General features: G+C 49.7%; 1 protein-coding gene across 3 annotated transcripts in view; it reads right to left on the reverse strand.

Annotated features, from left to right (window-relative positions):
- Positions 1–16,608, reverse strand: part of LOC149368001 (putative 4-coumarate--CoA ligase 1) — a 69,489-nt gene that overhangs the window by 40,607 nt on the left and 12,274 nt on the right. For all 3 annotated transcript variants that reach the window (XM_089558128.1, XM_089558120.1, XM_089558138.1), the window contains one exon: positions 1,349–1,550. In XM_089558128.1, the coding sequence (XP_089414254.1) occupies positions 1,349–1,550 (202 nt within the window). The remainder of the gene's footprint in view (positions 1–1,348; positions 1,551–16,608) is intronic.

Consider the following 16,608-nt stretch of genomic DNA (forward strand, 5'->3'; position numbering starts at 1 on the left):
TGGAATCAGATAAACACCAAGATAACTGATACTTGAAAGGTTTTGAATAGGAGAGCAGGCACAATTGTTACGTCGACGAGAATGAAGAAGCACTGGAATAGAGACAGGAACAACTTTCAGGGGTTGTCAAAAAAGGTCTAGTTTAGTTTTATCTTGGTTAATCGAAACTAAGTTATTAGTGTGCCAACTGAAGATATACACAGTGTCAATTAGTAATTCAGCCATGGATGATCATGATTACTTTGACGGGATACTAAAAGCGCGTCATCTGTGTCCTCATAGACCCGGCTATGAAGAATGGCCTGACTTAGGTTGTTAACTTACAAGCTGAACAAAGGGGGGCTCAGATCAGTCCCTGAGGAACTCCAGGGTCCAACTGACCAAGCTTGCTTTCAATATTTCTGATAACTACTACCTGGATTCGACCATGGAAATAATTCTCAGGGAGAGTTCAGAACGTCCTTCGGAAACCATAGCTATGGAGCTTACGAAGTAATATGACGGCTCACGGAGTGGAAAAATTTGGATATGTCTAAAAATAACCCACAAGCAAATTCACTGTTTTCGATAGTATTGTTAAGAAATTCATTTAATTAATCTTATAGTAACCTAGTGCAGAGTCTCCAATCAGCTGTAAATACAGCTCAAAAGCCTGCACCGACTTCATCTCTCGCAGTTTAAAATATAAAGATAGCAAAAAGTCATCCTCCGCACAGAATATTCAATGTTAATAGGCATCACCCCTTTTCCTACACTATTCAGCTATTCTATTCAAGTCATCCCGCAGTGCAACACAGTCATTTACATCGCCAATTACCCTTAATACAAAGTCATCCGCCAACGTGCGTACATTAGAGGTGATACCAGAGCAAAGGTCATTCGCAAAAAAAACACAAATGGGTCAAGCACTGATCCTTGAGGTACACCAGAAGAGTCAAAACATTCCCTTTATAACTTAGCAATGATTTTAATCGATTCGTTTCATACCTAAAATATTTAATTCCTGATCACAGCGGACACTCCGGTAGTAGAAAGCTGCAATTAGAGGTTACCTAAAGCAGCTACTGCGGACGCTTGAGTTTCTCGCACTCTCACAGTAATGTCCCCAGCCTCCTCGGGCTAATAGAGCGAAACATGACAAACTCCTTTGATACGAAATTACTTAAAATTGTACTTGGATATTCTTCGTCGATTAATACATCTTTCCAGATCGCCGCCTCCACGCTCACCGTACCACCACAACTGTGCACTGCACGATTGTTCCACGACCGACATCTTCCGCCCCTCTTCGTGGCAGTCTTTCCCTCTGAACGAGGTCTCACGGTTCCTGGCAATGGTGCGGTCTTACCTTCGGTGAGCGACGTTTTGGCGAGGATGATAGTCGCTCCCGCCAGAATACAGCCGTACATGGCGATAAGGTTCTCTGCAGTGTTCTTCAGGTGCACACAAACCCGGTCACCCGGGAGCACGCCATGTTGCTGGAACCCAATGGCGTACCGCTGCATGCGCGCTAGGACCTCCGCACGAGTGAGGCTGTTCACATCGTCTACCTGCAATCGGCGACAGAGGTGGTTTAAATTCGGAGGAAATACGAGGTTTTCGCTTGGTTCCTTTGAGATATAGAATAATCGGCCTTAAAAATAGTCGGCCTGAAAAAGCGTTCAACCGGTATTCAGCATCTCTCTCTTAGCGCTGCAGAAAAGGAAATGGGCAACGAATGTGAGTGCAGCAATTATTGCATGCGGCGGTAAAGGACATCATCTCAATCTAAGTTGCATCGAGAGTTGTCGATTATAAAGAATAAATTTTCAGGGCAACGAGAAAGCGCTTGTCTCCGTTTAACCGACAGTGCCAAGGGATGAAGATGAGTGCAATATTATCCCTGGGAACGAAACTAAAGACGTTGAGTTACCAACCATTCTTTATCCACGGCACCAGTAAGAGACGTCCACAAATTTTGGCATGAAACTGACATTAAAGCGAGCAATGGAAAAGGAATTTCGAGACGCAGTTATAAAAGAACTTTAGCAGACAAACGCTAATGCAGCCACGACTGGTACATACGAATGAGTTATCTCAGTGAAGACTTTTTCAAGGGAAGTGAACGGTGGTGTGCAAGCGATAAGTATGTGGGAAAATTTAAAGCTACTCACTTACGGCTTCCTTTCCTCCTCCACAAAGTGGGGGAGTTAAATCTACTTCGATGCTGTAGAAACTGCCACTGTACTAATTAATCAGCCTCCACAGTTGCAGATACGAAAAGCGGGCGTGACTGCTGACAATGCGGCCACAGTAACGTAGACGAAAACCGGTTAGCACAACCAATCCCGCATTTTCGCACAGATCTGGAACTGAGCCGACCCCCACATTGTTAAAAATCTTGGAAGTGTATCTAAATTCGGCCATGCTGAACTGCTTCTGGACAGGTTTCAGCCCCACTTTAATTACAACTAGCCATGTATTACTTTTTCATAAAGATAAGCAGCTATTCTGCCGTGCATATTAAGCCGTCTATTCCCCTACTTGAAAATAGAAGAATAGCAGCCAATAGGACCGTTAAAATCAATCATATTAGAGTGGCGTCAAGAAAACAAACTTCGCGCTTTCGAAAGGTGGTTGAAAAGTGGTTGAAAGAACGGGCCATTTAAGCCTATTTTGCCCAAGACATTTCAACGATTGGTGGGAGAGCTCGAATTGTAAAACCTCTAAGTTAGGAGTTTATTTCCTAATAAAAGTAGCCGCCACTCACAGAAACCAAACAGAGCCCACAGTGATGTATATTTTTAGATTTGTAGCGTTAGGAAAGTGGTGGGTTCTAAAGATGGTTGAGAGCGATGGGCCAGCATTTCGTACTCTTTTTTGCCAAGGCTTTGAGCAATATGTTATGCGGCATAGAATATTCTATTAATTTTATTTAGGGCAACTAGAACATCAACAGATGCCTTAGCACTACTACTTGTAGAAGTATGTTTTTCTGCTATGGTTTTCTTCAATAATGTGTGTACTTTCGAAAACTGGAAACGGCATGTTCTTAGCATATGCTATATTGTCCGCCTTTTTATCTCTATTAGTTGGCATACGATAGGCTATCAGGAGATCGACTGTGAAGGGGGAGTACCTCCCAATAAGTTAACGAACCTGCTCCTACGCTTTTTAGATCCCATTTAGCTGTTTCTGGATGACGCGCTACTTTGCCATAATTTTTTTCGCTTTCATCAGAATATAAGGCACATTCCTTCTCGCATTTTATTATTTTAAGATGTTCTCGTTTGTTCAGTATCTAAGAAATATATGGTTGGTATTATTTTGTAGTTATTTTGCTTCGATACACGTCAACAATATTTTGTGGTTCTGTCGCACGACCCTCGACACGCCGGGAATAGCTAGGCGCGTGGCAGCAGGGATACAAGTCGTGAATACTTTACTGACTTCGTCTATTGTTATACCTTCGGAAAATATTTCGCTAAAACTGGCTTCTCCTCTTAGCAGTGTCTGGTCAGCTATGTGAAGCGTCTAGCGTCTCGGATAGATGGACATGAGTGCGGGTGAGGATAAGCGGTATACGATTGACAGGTGATCGCTTCGATATGCATCGTCTAATCCGTTCCATTTGAAATCGGCAAACGCTGCCTGTGAACTAAAATATAAATTTTTGCATCTTTTTTCCTGAGCTCTGAGGGCTGCATGTTTGTTTGCCTGCATTCAACAGGCAGGCTTTGTTGCACACACTAAAATAGTCTCAAGTATGACCTCTAGCATCACTTTTTTATTATTTCCCCGGAAACAGTAGTGCATGTAAAAAACTACAACTACCACTTACGCCTTCGGTAGCGGCTATAAGACGTACTTTAGCCCATGCAGGTTCACTTTGAGCTGTGGCTCAAAATATGCAGAGCACGCTGTACTATTTTTTTATTCTATGTAGGGTCGCTGCTACAACTTCCAATCAGTGTGATTTTTCGAGCTGCGTTGCCACTTTGTACTATATGGTAACGCCATCCGACACCCAGCCTGCCGCTCTCAGCCGTGGCGGAAGACTATTTCTTGAGTACATTCGTGATCTGGGGACCCATATTTATTTCCGGCAAACACAAAACAACAAAGAAGAGCGATACTAAGTTGTTATTGATATCGGTGAACCTACTTGAAAGGACTCTAAAATTCCAATTGACTATGCATGCTATCTTATTCATCATCATCGACTACACCCACTGCTGGCCAAAGGCCTCTCCCATGTCTCTCCAAATGACATTTACGTTGGTCTTTGTAGGCCTGCTATTCGAGGCTGGTATTTTCTTTGACTATCCATGTAGTTCCTCCGTTCGTCAGTCGTAGACGGCGCAAATCTGTCTTGGTTATGTCCACTGCGTCTTCGGGTTGCTGGAGGATCCTGAAGAACTAACATCTACATTTAAATTTTACAACTTCTGGTTGGGTGAGGCTTTGAGATCCGCCGATCTCCGGGTTCACTTTAGAGGTTGTGGAGGCCGCCCAGGAGGCGACCGCGGCCACGTTTATTTCAGGGTTGCCGGAGAGGAGATAGCGGCAGAGCAGCGGCGGCAGCGTCCGGCCAAGGCCAAGGTCCCGAGAGTTCTCTGGAGCACGCACCCACAGCTTCGCCCTCTTCGACACGTTGCCGCTGTTGGCCGCACGGGTCGCTACAGCCCCCCCCCCCCCCCCCCTAGACGATTAGTCGGTACATGGAAGATGTATGTGCAGCAGTGATGCACAAAGGGATTTGAAGAAATTGCTTGCCAAGTCGTCAAAAGAGCCGGGTAGGGCGTCCGGGGTGCGAAGATTAGGCTCAGGCGGGCTACCCTAGCTGTGGCGTTGCGGCCGAGCTTTCGGAGGGTACCGAAAAACGCGTAGCGGCAGGTGAGGTATGCAGGAAGGCGTGGAGTGTGGACCAAGCGCCGGCGGTCGTAGTGCAGCAATGAACGGCTGGCGCATTATGGACGGCGCAGCAGAGGGGACGAGGCGTGCTGTGGGTCGTGAGATTCGCGCAACTGCTACCGGGCGGAGCTGCCCGGTACACAGGCGGGCCAGGATGAGAGGTGCAGCGAGGTGCGAGGCGGGGAAACATGACTGTGCTGGACTGCAGGTGGCGCCAGGGACAGGCGCACAGCAAGCCGTGAACTGATTGACGTAAACGGGATGTGCGGCTGCACGAGGGACGTCCTACGGAAGCCGCAAACGCAAGTAGCCTCGGCACCGTTGCAGCAACCGGGAGCACGTCCGTGGTCCTGGGAAGCCGAGGCGTCTTGCTAGACGGCGGCTGATGAAGCTGCGGCGTGCGTATAACTGGTATGTGCTGTGGACGACAGGTTATGTGCAGTGAGCGTCCGGTGAACTTGACGGAGGGCGGCGGCCGAGCAAGTGTTGTAAGGCGTCATTGATGATTCGAATACCGGTGTGGAGAAAGATGGGTCTGTAGCAGTGGCCTGGAATGGCCGTAGGGCAGGATGCCCTGGCTACAACGTCAGTGGAGCGCAAGGAGGCAGAGCCAAATGAGCGGTTAGGACAGGAGTGGGAGCACGACGTGAGGAAAAGCGCGTGCTGATCCCATTTGCTATATTGTCGAAAGGAATGGCTCAGCCGGAGACGCTGGGCAGGAGTGGCGGCGTGGCGGCGAGGGGCTGCTGAGGCGAGCCGGTTTTTAATGAAGGCTGCGCGAGCGCGAGCGATGCCTGTACAGGGCCAGAGGCTGGCGGCGGCGAAAGCGGGCCCGCCGCGCCGTACAGCGGCAGCGGAACATTGTAGGCGCCGAAGTCCACCAAGAAGGCCGCACGCAGCTCATCAAATGGCAGACAGCCCAAGGCAGAGCAGGAGGGTCGGCGCAGAAGGCCGGGCGGGAGGATATCGCAGAGGACTGCGTGTTTGAACGGCTGAATAGTGATGCCGCTCATTTACAGCGCAACCTCGAAGTGAGCGAACCACCCGCCAACACCTTGGCGCCGGAACGCTGGAAGCGGCGGGTCGAAACTTCGGTCCTGCCAGTACACCATCCTGGAAACGCCGCTGATAAAGAAGGGGTGGTTCGCCGGGTCACCACGATGTAGAGGTCGGTGTGGAGGTCGCCCAGGAGGCGACCGCAGCCACGTTTATTTGATGGCTGCCTAAGAGGAGCGGTAGAGCAGCGGGGCAGCGTCCGGCAGAGGCCGAGGTCCACTAAAAGCGTTCTCTTCTCCGCGTGCCCACCGCTTCGTCTCCTTTCGCGTGCCGAAACAGTAGCGCTACAAATGTAATTATTCTGAGTAGTACCTCACGACCGCATCGTGGGCAAACATGAGCATGCTGAGTCATTTCTGTTTAGTTGTGACAACCGAAATTCCCTGTACTTGCCACTGCAATTACTTCTTGTTGTCAAAAGGTCTGTCAAAAGAACTGGGTTGCAGGCTGATGTAGGTAAAGAATCACCTGGCGAGGATAGGTCACACACGGAAAAGAGGGATTTAATTAAGTGAATAGAAGTTCTTGTCGTGCGGGATTGATGTTAATCCTTTGTACGCGGAGCCCCAAACGCAATTTATATGAATGTAGTTGTCAGCTTACCACTTTACACCACAAAGGTGGGAATGTAGTGCCAGACAGCAGATTCTCAGCTCGTGGAGTTCGTCTCCTTGAGCCTATACAGGGTACCATGAGCGAAGGGATTGATCAGCATATTCATGAAAAGGATATGCTGCAAGACTCTGTATTTTAAATATGTGTTTCAAAGAAATCATGCCCTGAAGCACTTTTCTACGCTTGTGAAAGGGTAGATGAAGAAAAACGCGGTGGACCTGATGGAGTGGTGAAGCTATGCTACCGGCATTATTCGAATTGAATATATTTGGATAAGCGGCGTCCGTCTTCTGAACGACAAAAGGCAGAAGCGCGTAGCACTGAGTCCACAAGCTGCTGCAGAAGTGGCGACTGTGAAACAGACGTTTGCTGACATGTTCTTGGACTGCATGCTTTGGCTCGATCAAGCATTGATCGCCAGAAAAGGTTTGCATGTGAAGTGTGGATGCATACGGTTATTTGAGAAGGCAGACGATGTTTTGCCACGTTTTGTAATAAAAAACACATAATCGACTCCACTTGCACACAACGCAGAAAGCAACTCTCAATGTACTTGCTGTGGAAACAAATTGTCCCTTAATTCCCTTAATATGACGTTAAACAATGTTTGCTATTCTGTAACAAGCTCGTACTGCCAGCCCACCAACCTCGTTAGCAAATGTCAGTGCGCTAAAAAAGTTAAATTCAAAAACCTGAAATTTAAGATCTTTTTTTTCAATACTGCATGTGGAATTGGTCATTCTCTACATTCATAGATACCTGGGAGCCTTCATACCACCGCTGGCGCAGGGGTGCAGGGTAAAGTATTGAGCAACTGCCCTGCGATATCAGTTATTTCCATCAGTGGAGGTTGTGAGACCAGCGTTGCTCTTGCAGAGCAATCTCTCGAGGCCAATAACTAATTTACCTACCACCTTCAACGGTAGGCGGTTTTCTCAAAATCCAGTCGGTAGTTAGTAATGATGCAAGTTTACGTTCCACATTATGATGTGACCGCACGTGACTGGCCGAATTTAAAGCAATAGCGTTAAGGAGTTCGTACCGCAGAAAATCCGGCGTCATCGACGTCGTTGAGCGTGAGCGAAAACTCGACCGAAAATTCCTAAAGAAGCAACTTAGGAGGCAGGCGGGCCACTTAAGTCACGTCACCTGCTGGCACCATCACAACCTGCACCTCGGAAGTTTAGCAAACTGCACACCATTGCGCGTGCAAGTTAAATTAATGACTCATCGCTCGGGAAGAGCAACCTGGGTCGCACTATGCCCACCGGTGGGAGCAGCTGCCATCTCAGGGCAGTGACGCCTCGCTGAACCACTGCGCCAGGAGTAGTACGAAGACCAATTCTGCATATAAGGAAATTAACCCATTACGCTGTCCCCTCATACCCTCAAAGCAGAGCATAACTGTTCCCTGCAATTTTTTTTTCTTTTTTTACCATGGCGGGTTGCGCGAGACCGAGAATTTTTGCCCTAAGTTGGCCATAAGGTGGCGACCCTGGGTGGAGGGGCTGGCCGCCTGAGCGTCCGACCCCGGGCCACATTCGCCCCGAGCCCAGACGACGACTCAGTATTTTCTGCAGAAAGAGAGCCTGAACGCTGTCCTTTTTAAACGCAAGTGAGAGTACAGGAGAGTCGCGGAAAAGAAGGTAGGATTATGAAATTGGAGACACCGACAGGAAAAGGCAGCTGTAGCACCCACCTACGCTGCACCGCAGAGGCGCTGTGACCAGTGCTCACAGCCGGAGGCAAGGCACTGGCTATGAAGAATGAAATTTAAAGATCAGCACCGCGTACTGCGTACGCAAGCATGGCACGTGTTCCGTCTTGACAGCTCTCGAAAAATCGAGGGATACTCCTAAGAGCCATTCCCTTCAATTTTTTATTCCACCACATATTACAGGAGTACCATTTTACTGGGTCCCTGGGCATTGTGGCACTGCTTCTAATAAGTGGGCTTCATTTTTAGCCAAGTCCGCCCTTGGTGGACCTGTTGTGCCATTCGTCCCAAGTACTGTCTACTTGACTATAGCACGCTTTCAACGCCTGAAGCGTCTCCACTACGTGAGCCATGAGCCTCTCCTTGCTGCCGCGGATTTTCAACACCTGGCATTTCCTTGCAGAGTGCGGTTGTGCATTTGAAGGCAATGTGAGGTGCGCATGACCCTCCTGCGCTGCAGAATACCGCGGCTAAATCTTTACGTCGCTCGCGGCTACCTAAGACGAACCTATCTGAGTTTTGCCGCGAAATTGACTCCATAGGTCACTTTTTCCTCTTCTGCCGGCAGTTCGCTTTTCTCCGTAGATTTTGCTTCTAGGTCCACTTTGCTCGACTCGGGCTTCCTTTATCAATTCTGAATCTCCTCTCCTTCAGGGCAAGCGCCAAGGGATATGCCCTGAAACCTGTGTGCGATTACATTCATGACTATATAATTACATCAGGTAGATTCCCCTGCTAGACTTACAATTCGACCCTTTATTTCCTTTTTCATTTTTTTCCATCTTTTTGTACAAAATCTAGTCTAACACACAAAATTATCCAATTACTTTAATCCTTGTACTCGAGTTCATTTGAATCTGCTATGTGCCTTGGCCAGTACCCCGCCGTGGGTATGCGCCGTTAAACCTAAGGACATGACCCTTACTGCACGGGCAGTTCAGTTCGAAACGCCTGCGGCGCTGGTTCTCTTCTCTTGGCGCTCCACTGGATGATTTCTGGGGCAGTAAAATTCCAATGCCTTCTACATAGTTGCAAAGTAAAATTAAATACAAACTTCTCTTTTTTTAGAGGGAAAAGTTTCCACCGAAACGCTGGAGTGACATGATATGATGAAGACATTGAAAGGAGTTCACTCGAAAGTACCTCTATTCGGGATGGCTCGAGAACCGGCAGACAGCTCTTCAAGCAATTTGTGAGTACCTTGGTGCTCTGCTTCTGCGGTTTCGTATGTGAGGAGTTTTTGTTTTTCACCTAATAAGAATGCGTATCTTAGAAAATATCAGCAAAAACTGAGAAGCATTTCGATATTCTTGCATGAGATCCCACTGTGAGAACTTCAAAATAAAGATAAATCGCATGTGCACTTCACTACTGAATACAGTAAGCATTGTTTGATAGCTGAATGACGTATGAGAAAATAGCCAGGTTGCTGCACAACGTTCGGATCATCCCTGTGTAGCACGTTCAATTTTCGGGAAGTGGAGAATGAATCTAATGATTACATTAAAAATTTCTACAAAATGGCACAAACCGCAAGACTAGGAAGAAATAGCTGACGCAACGCACTGACTCGATTGACACCATGTGCATGAAGGACCTTAAGAGTTGCCTTTTATGTTGGACGAGAAGAAGGTTGCTCAGGATGGGGGCCAAAGACGAGCTAATCCAGATGCCTTCTTTTGCCTAGTACTCACTGCAGAACTCAATTTACAAGCAGCAAAGATGACAGCAGAGCATGGCCAGACTCTTGCGCTTCCCTCCGCAAGCAAGCTGGAAGCGCAGCTTTGCGAAATTTTTTATGCTTTCGCTCACAACATACATTGTTGCAGCACGTGGCGAGGAAAGGTACACATTCTTGATTTCATTGACAGTGCACTCACAGGCCCCTGTAACAGATCATGATACATCTACAGGGCATCTCATGAGGAAGGAATTCTCAAGCTTCAGAACTGATTGTGCTCTGTGCAGAAACTGTCCCAGGGTTTGTTGCCACTTGAACCTTTTCGAAATAATGGGCCCCAAAGGGGAGCATTCCTTATGTATTTTGTGAAAAAAGGCCTAAGACGTGAGTCGTTCTGCATTTCCATGTGTGCTGAAATGTTTGTCAGGGAGATGTTTTGCTGATATGGAACGGTTTTGCAAAAACGTAAGTAAGAGACTGTGAGGCTGTGCGAGGCAGCAGGGATGAAGAACGTTTCACAGCTGATGAAGAAGCATCTTAGGCCTTTTTTCGCACCAGACATATGAGGACACTTCATCTTTTAGGTCATTTCGAAAAGGTTTACATGGCAACGGCCTTCGGTTAAATTTCTGCAAAGATCCCTTTTCTGAAAACTAGAGAATACGTTCTCTGTAAGGCGCACTTATCGGAATACCTCAGTGAGCAGTGACCAGTATATATGACTGCGTTTTCATTTGACCTCAAGGTTCGGTACACTTTCTTTCACATGCTGAGATAATGGAAGCTTTGAACGAAAGCATAAGACTTGGGGGAAGTGCGATTCCACATTGCTTCTGGGCAAGTTTTCGGCCATAGTAAGATGTTGGCATTGTCCCTTGCTCACTAAGATTTGCAGTGAGTACTATGGAGAGCAAGAAGGCATCTGCATTGAATAGTTTTTGGCACCCATCCTAAGCTGTCTTCTTTTCAGCAGCTCAGGGCGTTCATGCACACAGTGTTGTCCGGCTAAGCGCATTCTGTCTGCTCCCTCCTGGTCCTGTGGTTTTTACTCTTTCTTGTAATAATAATACTCTCTTTCCTTTTCGTCATAATATGCTGTGCTACTCACGCTCCTTCCGTACCCATAATTTCTTCATTGTGTACATTGTCGACTTGGCCTATCACTGCATTTTGTGTTTGCTCCTAACCGAAATTTGTTTTTCTTTTGCGCAGATACTTGAATCTATTGCACATTTGTAACTATTGTCTTCATTATTCCTTGTTACTAGTTTCTGATCGGTGTTCGGTCTGTGTTCACTGCTGTTTTGCCTTTGAGGGGATAAGGCCTTAGTCAAGCTGCGTACGCAGATTTTTGCCTTATCTCCTCCATTATATTGACACGTATCATTGTAGTGTTTGTTCGTTCACGCTCAAGGCTGCAGGAAAGGGTTGTTATCACTTTGTTCGTGACGCGAGATGCGACCAGACTAATCTCGATTGATCGCAGCCAAGAAAGGCTGCATCTAGGTTTTTCTAGATTACTGTAGATGATCTTGTCATGTTATCTGGAAGTTTCCTTGCCGCCTTTAAATTGAGCGATGCCGCGAGCGGCGGCCATTAGTAGTTCGACGACCGACGAGCACGTTTGTTGCTTACGCCGCCGCCGAGTGATTCAGTTATTTTGCGGGCGCAAGTCAGCCCAAATAAAGAGCTTCGTTTGCAAGACTGGCTGGTGTTTTCCTGACCACCGGACTGCCGTGACTGCAACGTGACATCTGGTGGAGGTGCTCAGTAGCCTCCCATGTTCCGGACACCCCCTACAAGTCGTGACGCCAGTCCTTTGAGTTATCTACCGCAGGACCTGAGTCCAGTACATCGCGCAAGCCGACGCCTGCAAGGGGACGAACCTGAGTTCGGGATTCTGCCGGACCCTACCCGGAAGCGAAAGCCAGCAGCAACGTCTACCATGAGCTTGCCCCAGACGATGACTCCAATCATTCTCCAGAAGCCCCGGGTGCCATCAACCTTCGACGCTTCACCTGGCGCCGACCCCGAAGAATGGCTGGAGCAGTTCGCCCGTGTGGCTATCTTCAACAACTGGGACGATGCCACGAAACTTAGTTACGTGTTCTTCGCCTTGGAAGGACCAGCAAAAGTCTGGTTTGAGAATGAGGAAGCTAACCTCACGAACTGGGAAACCTTCAAGGAGCAGCTTCTAAAGACCTTCACGAACGTCGTGCGAAAGGAGAGAGCCCAGCAGCTGCTACAGTCTCGCATACAACACCCAAACGAGACCGTTGCTGTGTACACTGAGGAAATGAAGCGTCTCTTCCGGCGCACCGACGCAAACATGAAGGAAGAATTGAAAAAGTAAAGCTGCTCATGCGAGGAGTTAAAGAGCAGCTCTTTGCCGGCCTCGTCCGCAACCCACCGAAAACTGTCGCGGAATTTGTAGAAGAGGCATCCACGATAGAAAAAACTCTTGATGCCCGAGCCCGACAGTATGACCGCCAGCAGCGCGTTTTCTCAGCAAGCTGCCTGGACACCGCTAACAACAATGACCTGCGGGAGGTTATACGTCAAGTTGTGCGAGAGGAGCTCCGACGATTGCTGCCAACGGGAACGCAGCCGCAACCTTCATCGCTCACTGACGTCATCCGGGACGAGGTTCAACAGGCCTTGGGTGTGACGCCGACACCCATGCAGCCTCAGCAGCCTCTGCAGCCCCCAGCCATGACTTACGCCGCAGCTGTGCGCCGTCCTGCACCTCGACGACGGGACCCAAGCCCCTATCGCCCTCAGCCAGCTGCGTTGGACCGCCGCCCACTCGCCCCAACCCGCCCGTCCTACGAGCGACGCGCGCAGCCGAGGAAATGCGACGAGTGGAGAACTCCCGACCAGCGCCGCCCACTATGCTTCCACTGTGGCGAAGCCGGTCACGTCCTCCGGCACTGCCCATACAGAAGGATGGGCATCCGAGGGTTCTCTTACGACGCTCCACGATCCCAACCCGGCCAGCGACCAGCCGAAATCGAGGAGTTTTTGCGTCGGGAAGAATGCTCACCGCCCAGCCGCCTATCACGTTCCCCGTCCCCTTCGTCTCCGCGCTTTGTATCTCCTAGCCGAGGCTGCGCAGTGCGCGGACGCTCCCCCAGCCCCCGAAGGTTAAACTGAATAAAGCAGCCTCTGGAGGTGAGGTTGCTTCCGAGCGCAAGTACAAAGATTCTCCATCGACGAAAACCCAAGTCCATGCCTCAACTACGACGAAAACACCGACGACAACGCCGCTGACAACACCGACGACAGCACCGACAACTACGACGACAGCACCGACAACGACGACGACGACGCGGCCAGACTTGAAACTTTTACCGCTGCCCAGTGAAGTAACGTTGGAGTACGCACACCGCAGCCTCACTACTCGACGAAGCCGAGATCGGACACCGAAGACAACGTACAATACGAGAACGCGAACAAGTGACCTTGAAGTTACGTTCGACGGTCACGCGGTTACTGCCTTTATCGACACTAGAGCTGACTCCTCTGCCATGAGTGGCCCACTCGCTGTCCGGCTCAGGAAGGTAACAACAACTTGGGATGGCCCGCTGATCCGCACCGCCGGTGGTAACCTGATTACGCCGTCAGGACGCTGCACCGCGAGAGTTACTGTAAATGGAAGAACCTATGCGACAACCTTCCTGATCCTACAGCAATGCTCGCGAGACGTGATTTTGGGAATGGACTTCCCGAATGAACATCGAGCGATCATCGACCTTCGATCTACGTCGATCAAGCTTTCCACGGACAAAGTCATACCTGTTGCGACGAGCGCGACTCATAACGTTGCCTTAAACGTCCTCGACGAAGCATTGAGCGTGCCGCCCCGATCAAGTGTCCTCGCCTGCATAGGTACTGGAGACATCGAAAATGCCGAAGGCGTCATCGAGGGGAACACCCAGTTACTCCTGGATCGAGGATTGGGCGTCGCAAGGGGAGTCGATGAAATCCGAAATGACCAAGCCCAGGTGCTGCTAGCCAACTTCACCGAAGAATACCGGCATCTGAACAAAGGTGCGACGATTGCCTTTCTCGACGAGCTGCCAGACATCAGAGACATATTTGCCCTCCCCAACCAACCCGCAGAACCATCTGACCAAGGCCATCAACCCACGTTCAACATCAACCCGGCATTACCCCGGAGCAGACAAGACCAAATACGCAGTCTTCTTCAAAGGTACAGCGATTGCTTTTCATCAGCATCGAATGTGCGACAAATCCGGCTTGCCAAGCCCCGCATTGTAACAGACGAACACGCCCGACCACTGCGGCAAAGCCCCTACCGCGTGTCGCCGATAGAACGCCAAGCTATCCGCAAGCAAGTCGAGGAAATGCTACGTGACGACGTCATCCAGCCATCAAGAAGCCTCTGGGCAGCACCAGTTGTCCTTGTGAAAAAGAAAGACGGCACCCTTCGTTTCTGCGTCGATTACCGCCGCCTGAACAGCATTACGAAGAAGGATGTCTACCCCTTCCCCCGCATCGACGACACATTGGATCGGCTATGCAACGCTAAATACTTCTCATCGATGGACCTGAAGAGCGGCTGCTGGCAAATTGAAGTCGACGAAAGAGATCGCGAGAAGACTGCGTTCATCACACCAGACGGACTGTTCGAGTTCAAGGTAATGCCATTCGGCCTCTGCTCTGCCCCAGCGACGTTCCAGCGAGTAACGGATACGGTTCTCGCAGGCTTGAAGTGGCAAATTTGTCTAGTCTACTTAGATGACGTTGTTGTCTTCTCCTCAAGCTTTGAAGACCATCTGAGAAGGCTTCAGATAGTGCTGCAAACAATCAAGTCTTCAGGACTAACACTGAAACCAGAGAAGTGCCACTTTTCCTACGAGGAGCTCCTGTTCTTTGGTCACGTCGTAAGCAAGGATTGAGTTCGCCCAGACCCTCAGAAGACGGCTGCGATCGCAGAGTTTCCACAGCCTAATGACAAGAAAGCTATACGCAGATTCCTTGGATTGTGCGCTTATTACCGGCGATTCGTCAAGGACTTTTCGCGCATCGCTGAACCTTTGACCCAACTCACCAAGGCTGACGTGCCTTTTAAATGGGAAAGGCCGCAAGAGGAAGCTTTCAAAGAGCTGAAGCGCCGCTTACAGTCCCCTCCTGTGCTCGGGCACTTTGATGAAAACGCCGAAACTGAAATCCATACCGATGCAAGCAGAGTGGGCTTAGGAGCGATCCTCGTTCAGAAAAATGGAGGACAGGAGAAAGTTATCGCGTACGCTTGCCGTTCACTGTCGAAAGCCGAGGCCAACTATTCGACTACCGAGAAAGAATGTCTCGCCATTATTTGGGCCACGTCGAAATTTCGCCCCTACCTGTACGGACGACCATTCAAGGTTGTGAGCGATCACCATGCTCTGTGCTGGCTAGCCAATTTGAAAGATCCCTCCGGCCGCCTTGCTCGTTGGAGCCTGCGCCTTCAAGAATTCGACATAACTGTAGTCTACAAATCTGGCCGCAAGCATTCCGACGCAGTCTGCTTGTCGCGAGCCCCCGTCGACGCAGCACCGGAAGAGGAAGACGGCGACGCTTTCTTAGGACCGGTAAGCGCCAGCAGTTTCGCGCAGCAGCAGCGCTCGGATCCTGAGTTGCAAAGCGTAGTTGATTACCTGCAAGGCAAGACCGCATCGCCTCCCCGAGGGTTCAAGCGCCAACTTTCGTCCTTCGTCTTTCACAATAATGTCCTCCTGAAGAAGAACTTCGCGCCCAACAGGACAGTGCATCTTCTTGTCGTGCCCAAAAATCTCAGGCAAGAAATTATGCAGGCATGTCATGATGAACCGACTGCGGGCCATCTCGGGATTGCTCGCACGTTGTACCGCATCCAGGAGAAGTACTATTGGCCGCGGCTAGCTACCGACGTTTCCCATTAAGTGAAAACGTGCCGTGAGTGTCAGCGACGCAAAACGCCTCCGACTAGACCAGCCGGATTCCTGAACCCCATACCACCGCCAACTAAGCCCTTTCAGCAAATGGGGATGGGCCTCCTCGGCCCCTTTCCGACTTCGTCATCAGGTAACAAGTGGATCATTGTGGCCACCGACTACATGACCCGCTACGCCGAAGCAAAAGCGTTGCCTAGTGGTACCGCAACAGAAGTCGCAAAATTTTTTGTCGAACAAATTCTCCGGCGACACGGCGCCCCCGAAGTGCTCATTACAGACAGAGGAACGGCATTTACAGCGCAGCTGACGCAAGCCATTTTAAACTACAGCCAGACAAGCCATCGGAGGACAACTGCCTATCATCCACAAACCAACGGACTCACAGAGCGTCTGGACAAGACCATCGCAGACATGCTGTCCATGCACATCGACGCCGAACGCATTCTGCCCTACGTGATCTTCGCCTATAATACTGCCGTCCAGGAGACAACCAGGTTTACCCCATTCCAGCTGGTATACGGCAGGAAGCCCACGACAACACTCGACGCAGTGCTCCCGCACGTTTCCGACGAAGACAACCTCGATGTCGCCGCCTACCTTCATCGCGCCGAGGAAGCACGAAGACTTGCGCGGCTTCGCATTCAAGACCAGCAGCACACAGACGCCCGACGCTACAATCTGCGCCGACGAGACACGCATTACAAGCC

Source organism: Amblyomma mixtum, chromosome 1 (genome assembly GCF_055824585.1).
Source record: "Amblyomma mixtum isolate Tamu chromosome 1, ASM5582458v1, whole genome shotgun sequence".
Classification (NCBI taxonomy): domain Eukaryota; kingdom Metazoa; phylum Arthropoda; class Arachnida; order Ixodida; family Ixodidae; genus Amblyomma; species Amblyomma mixtum.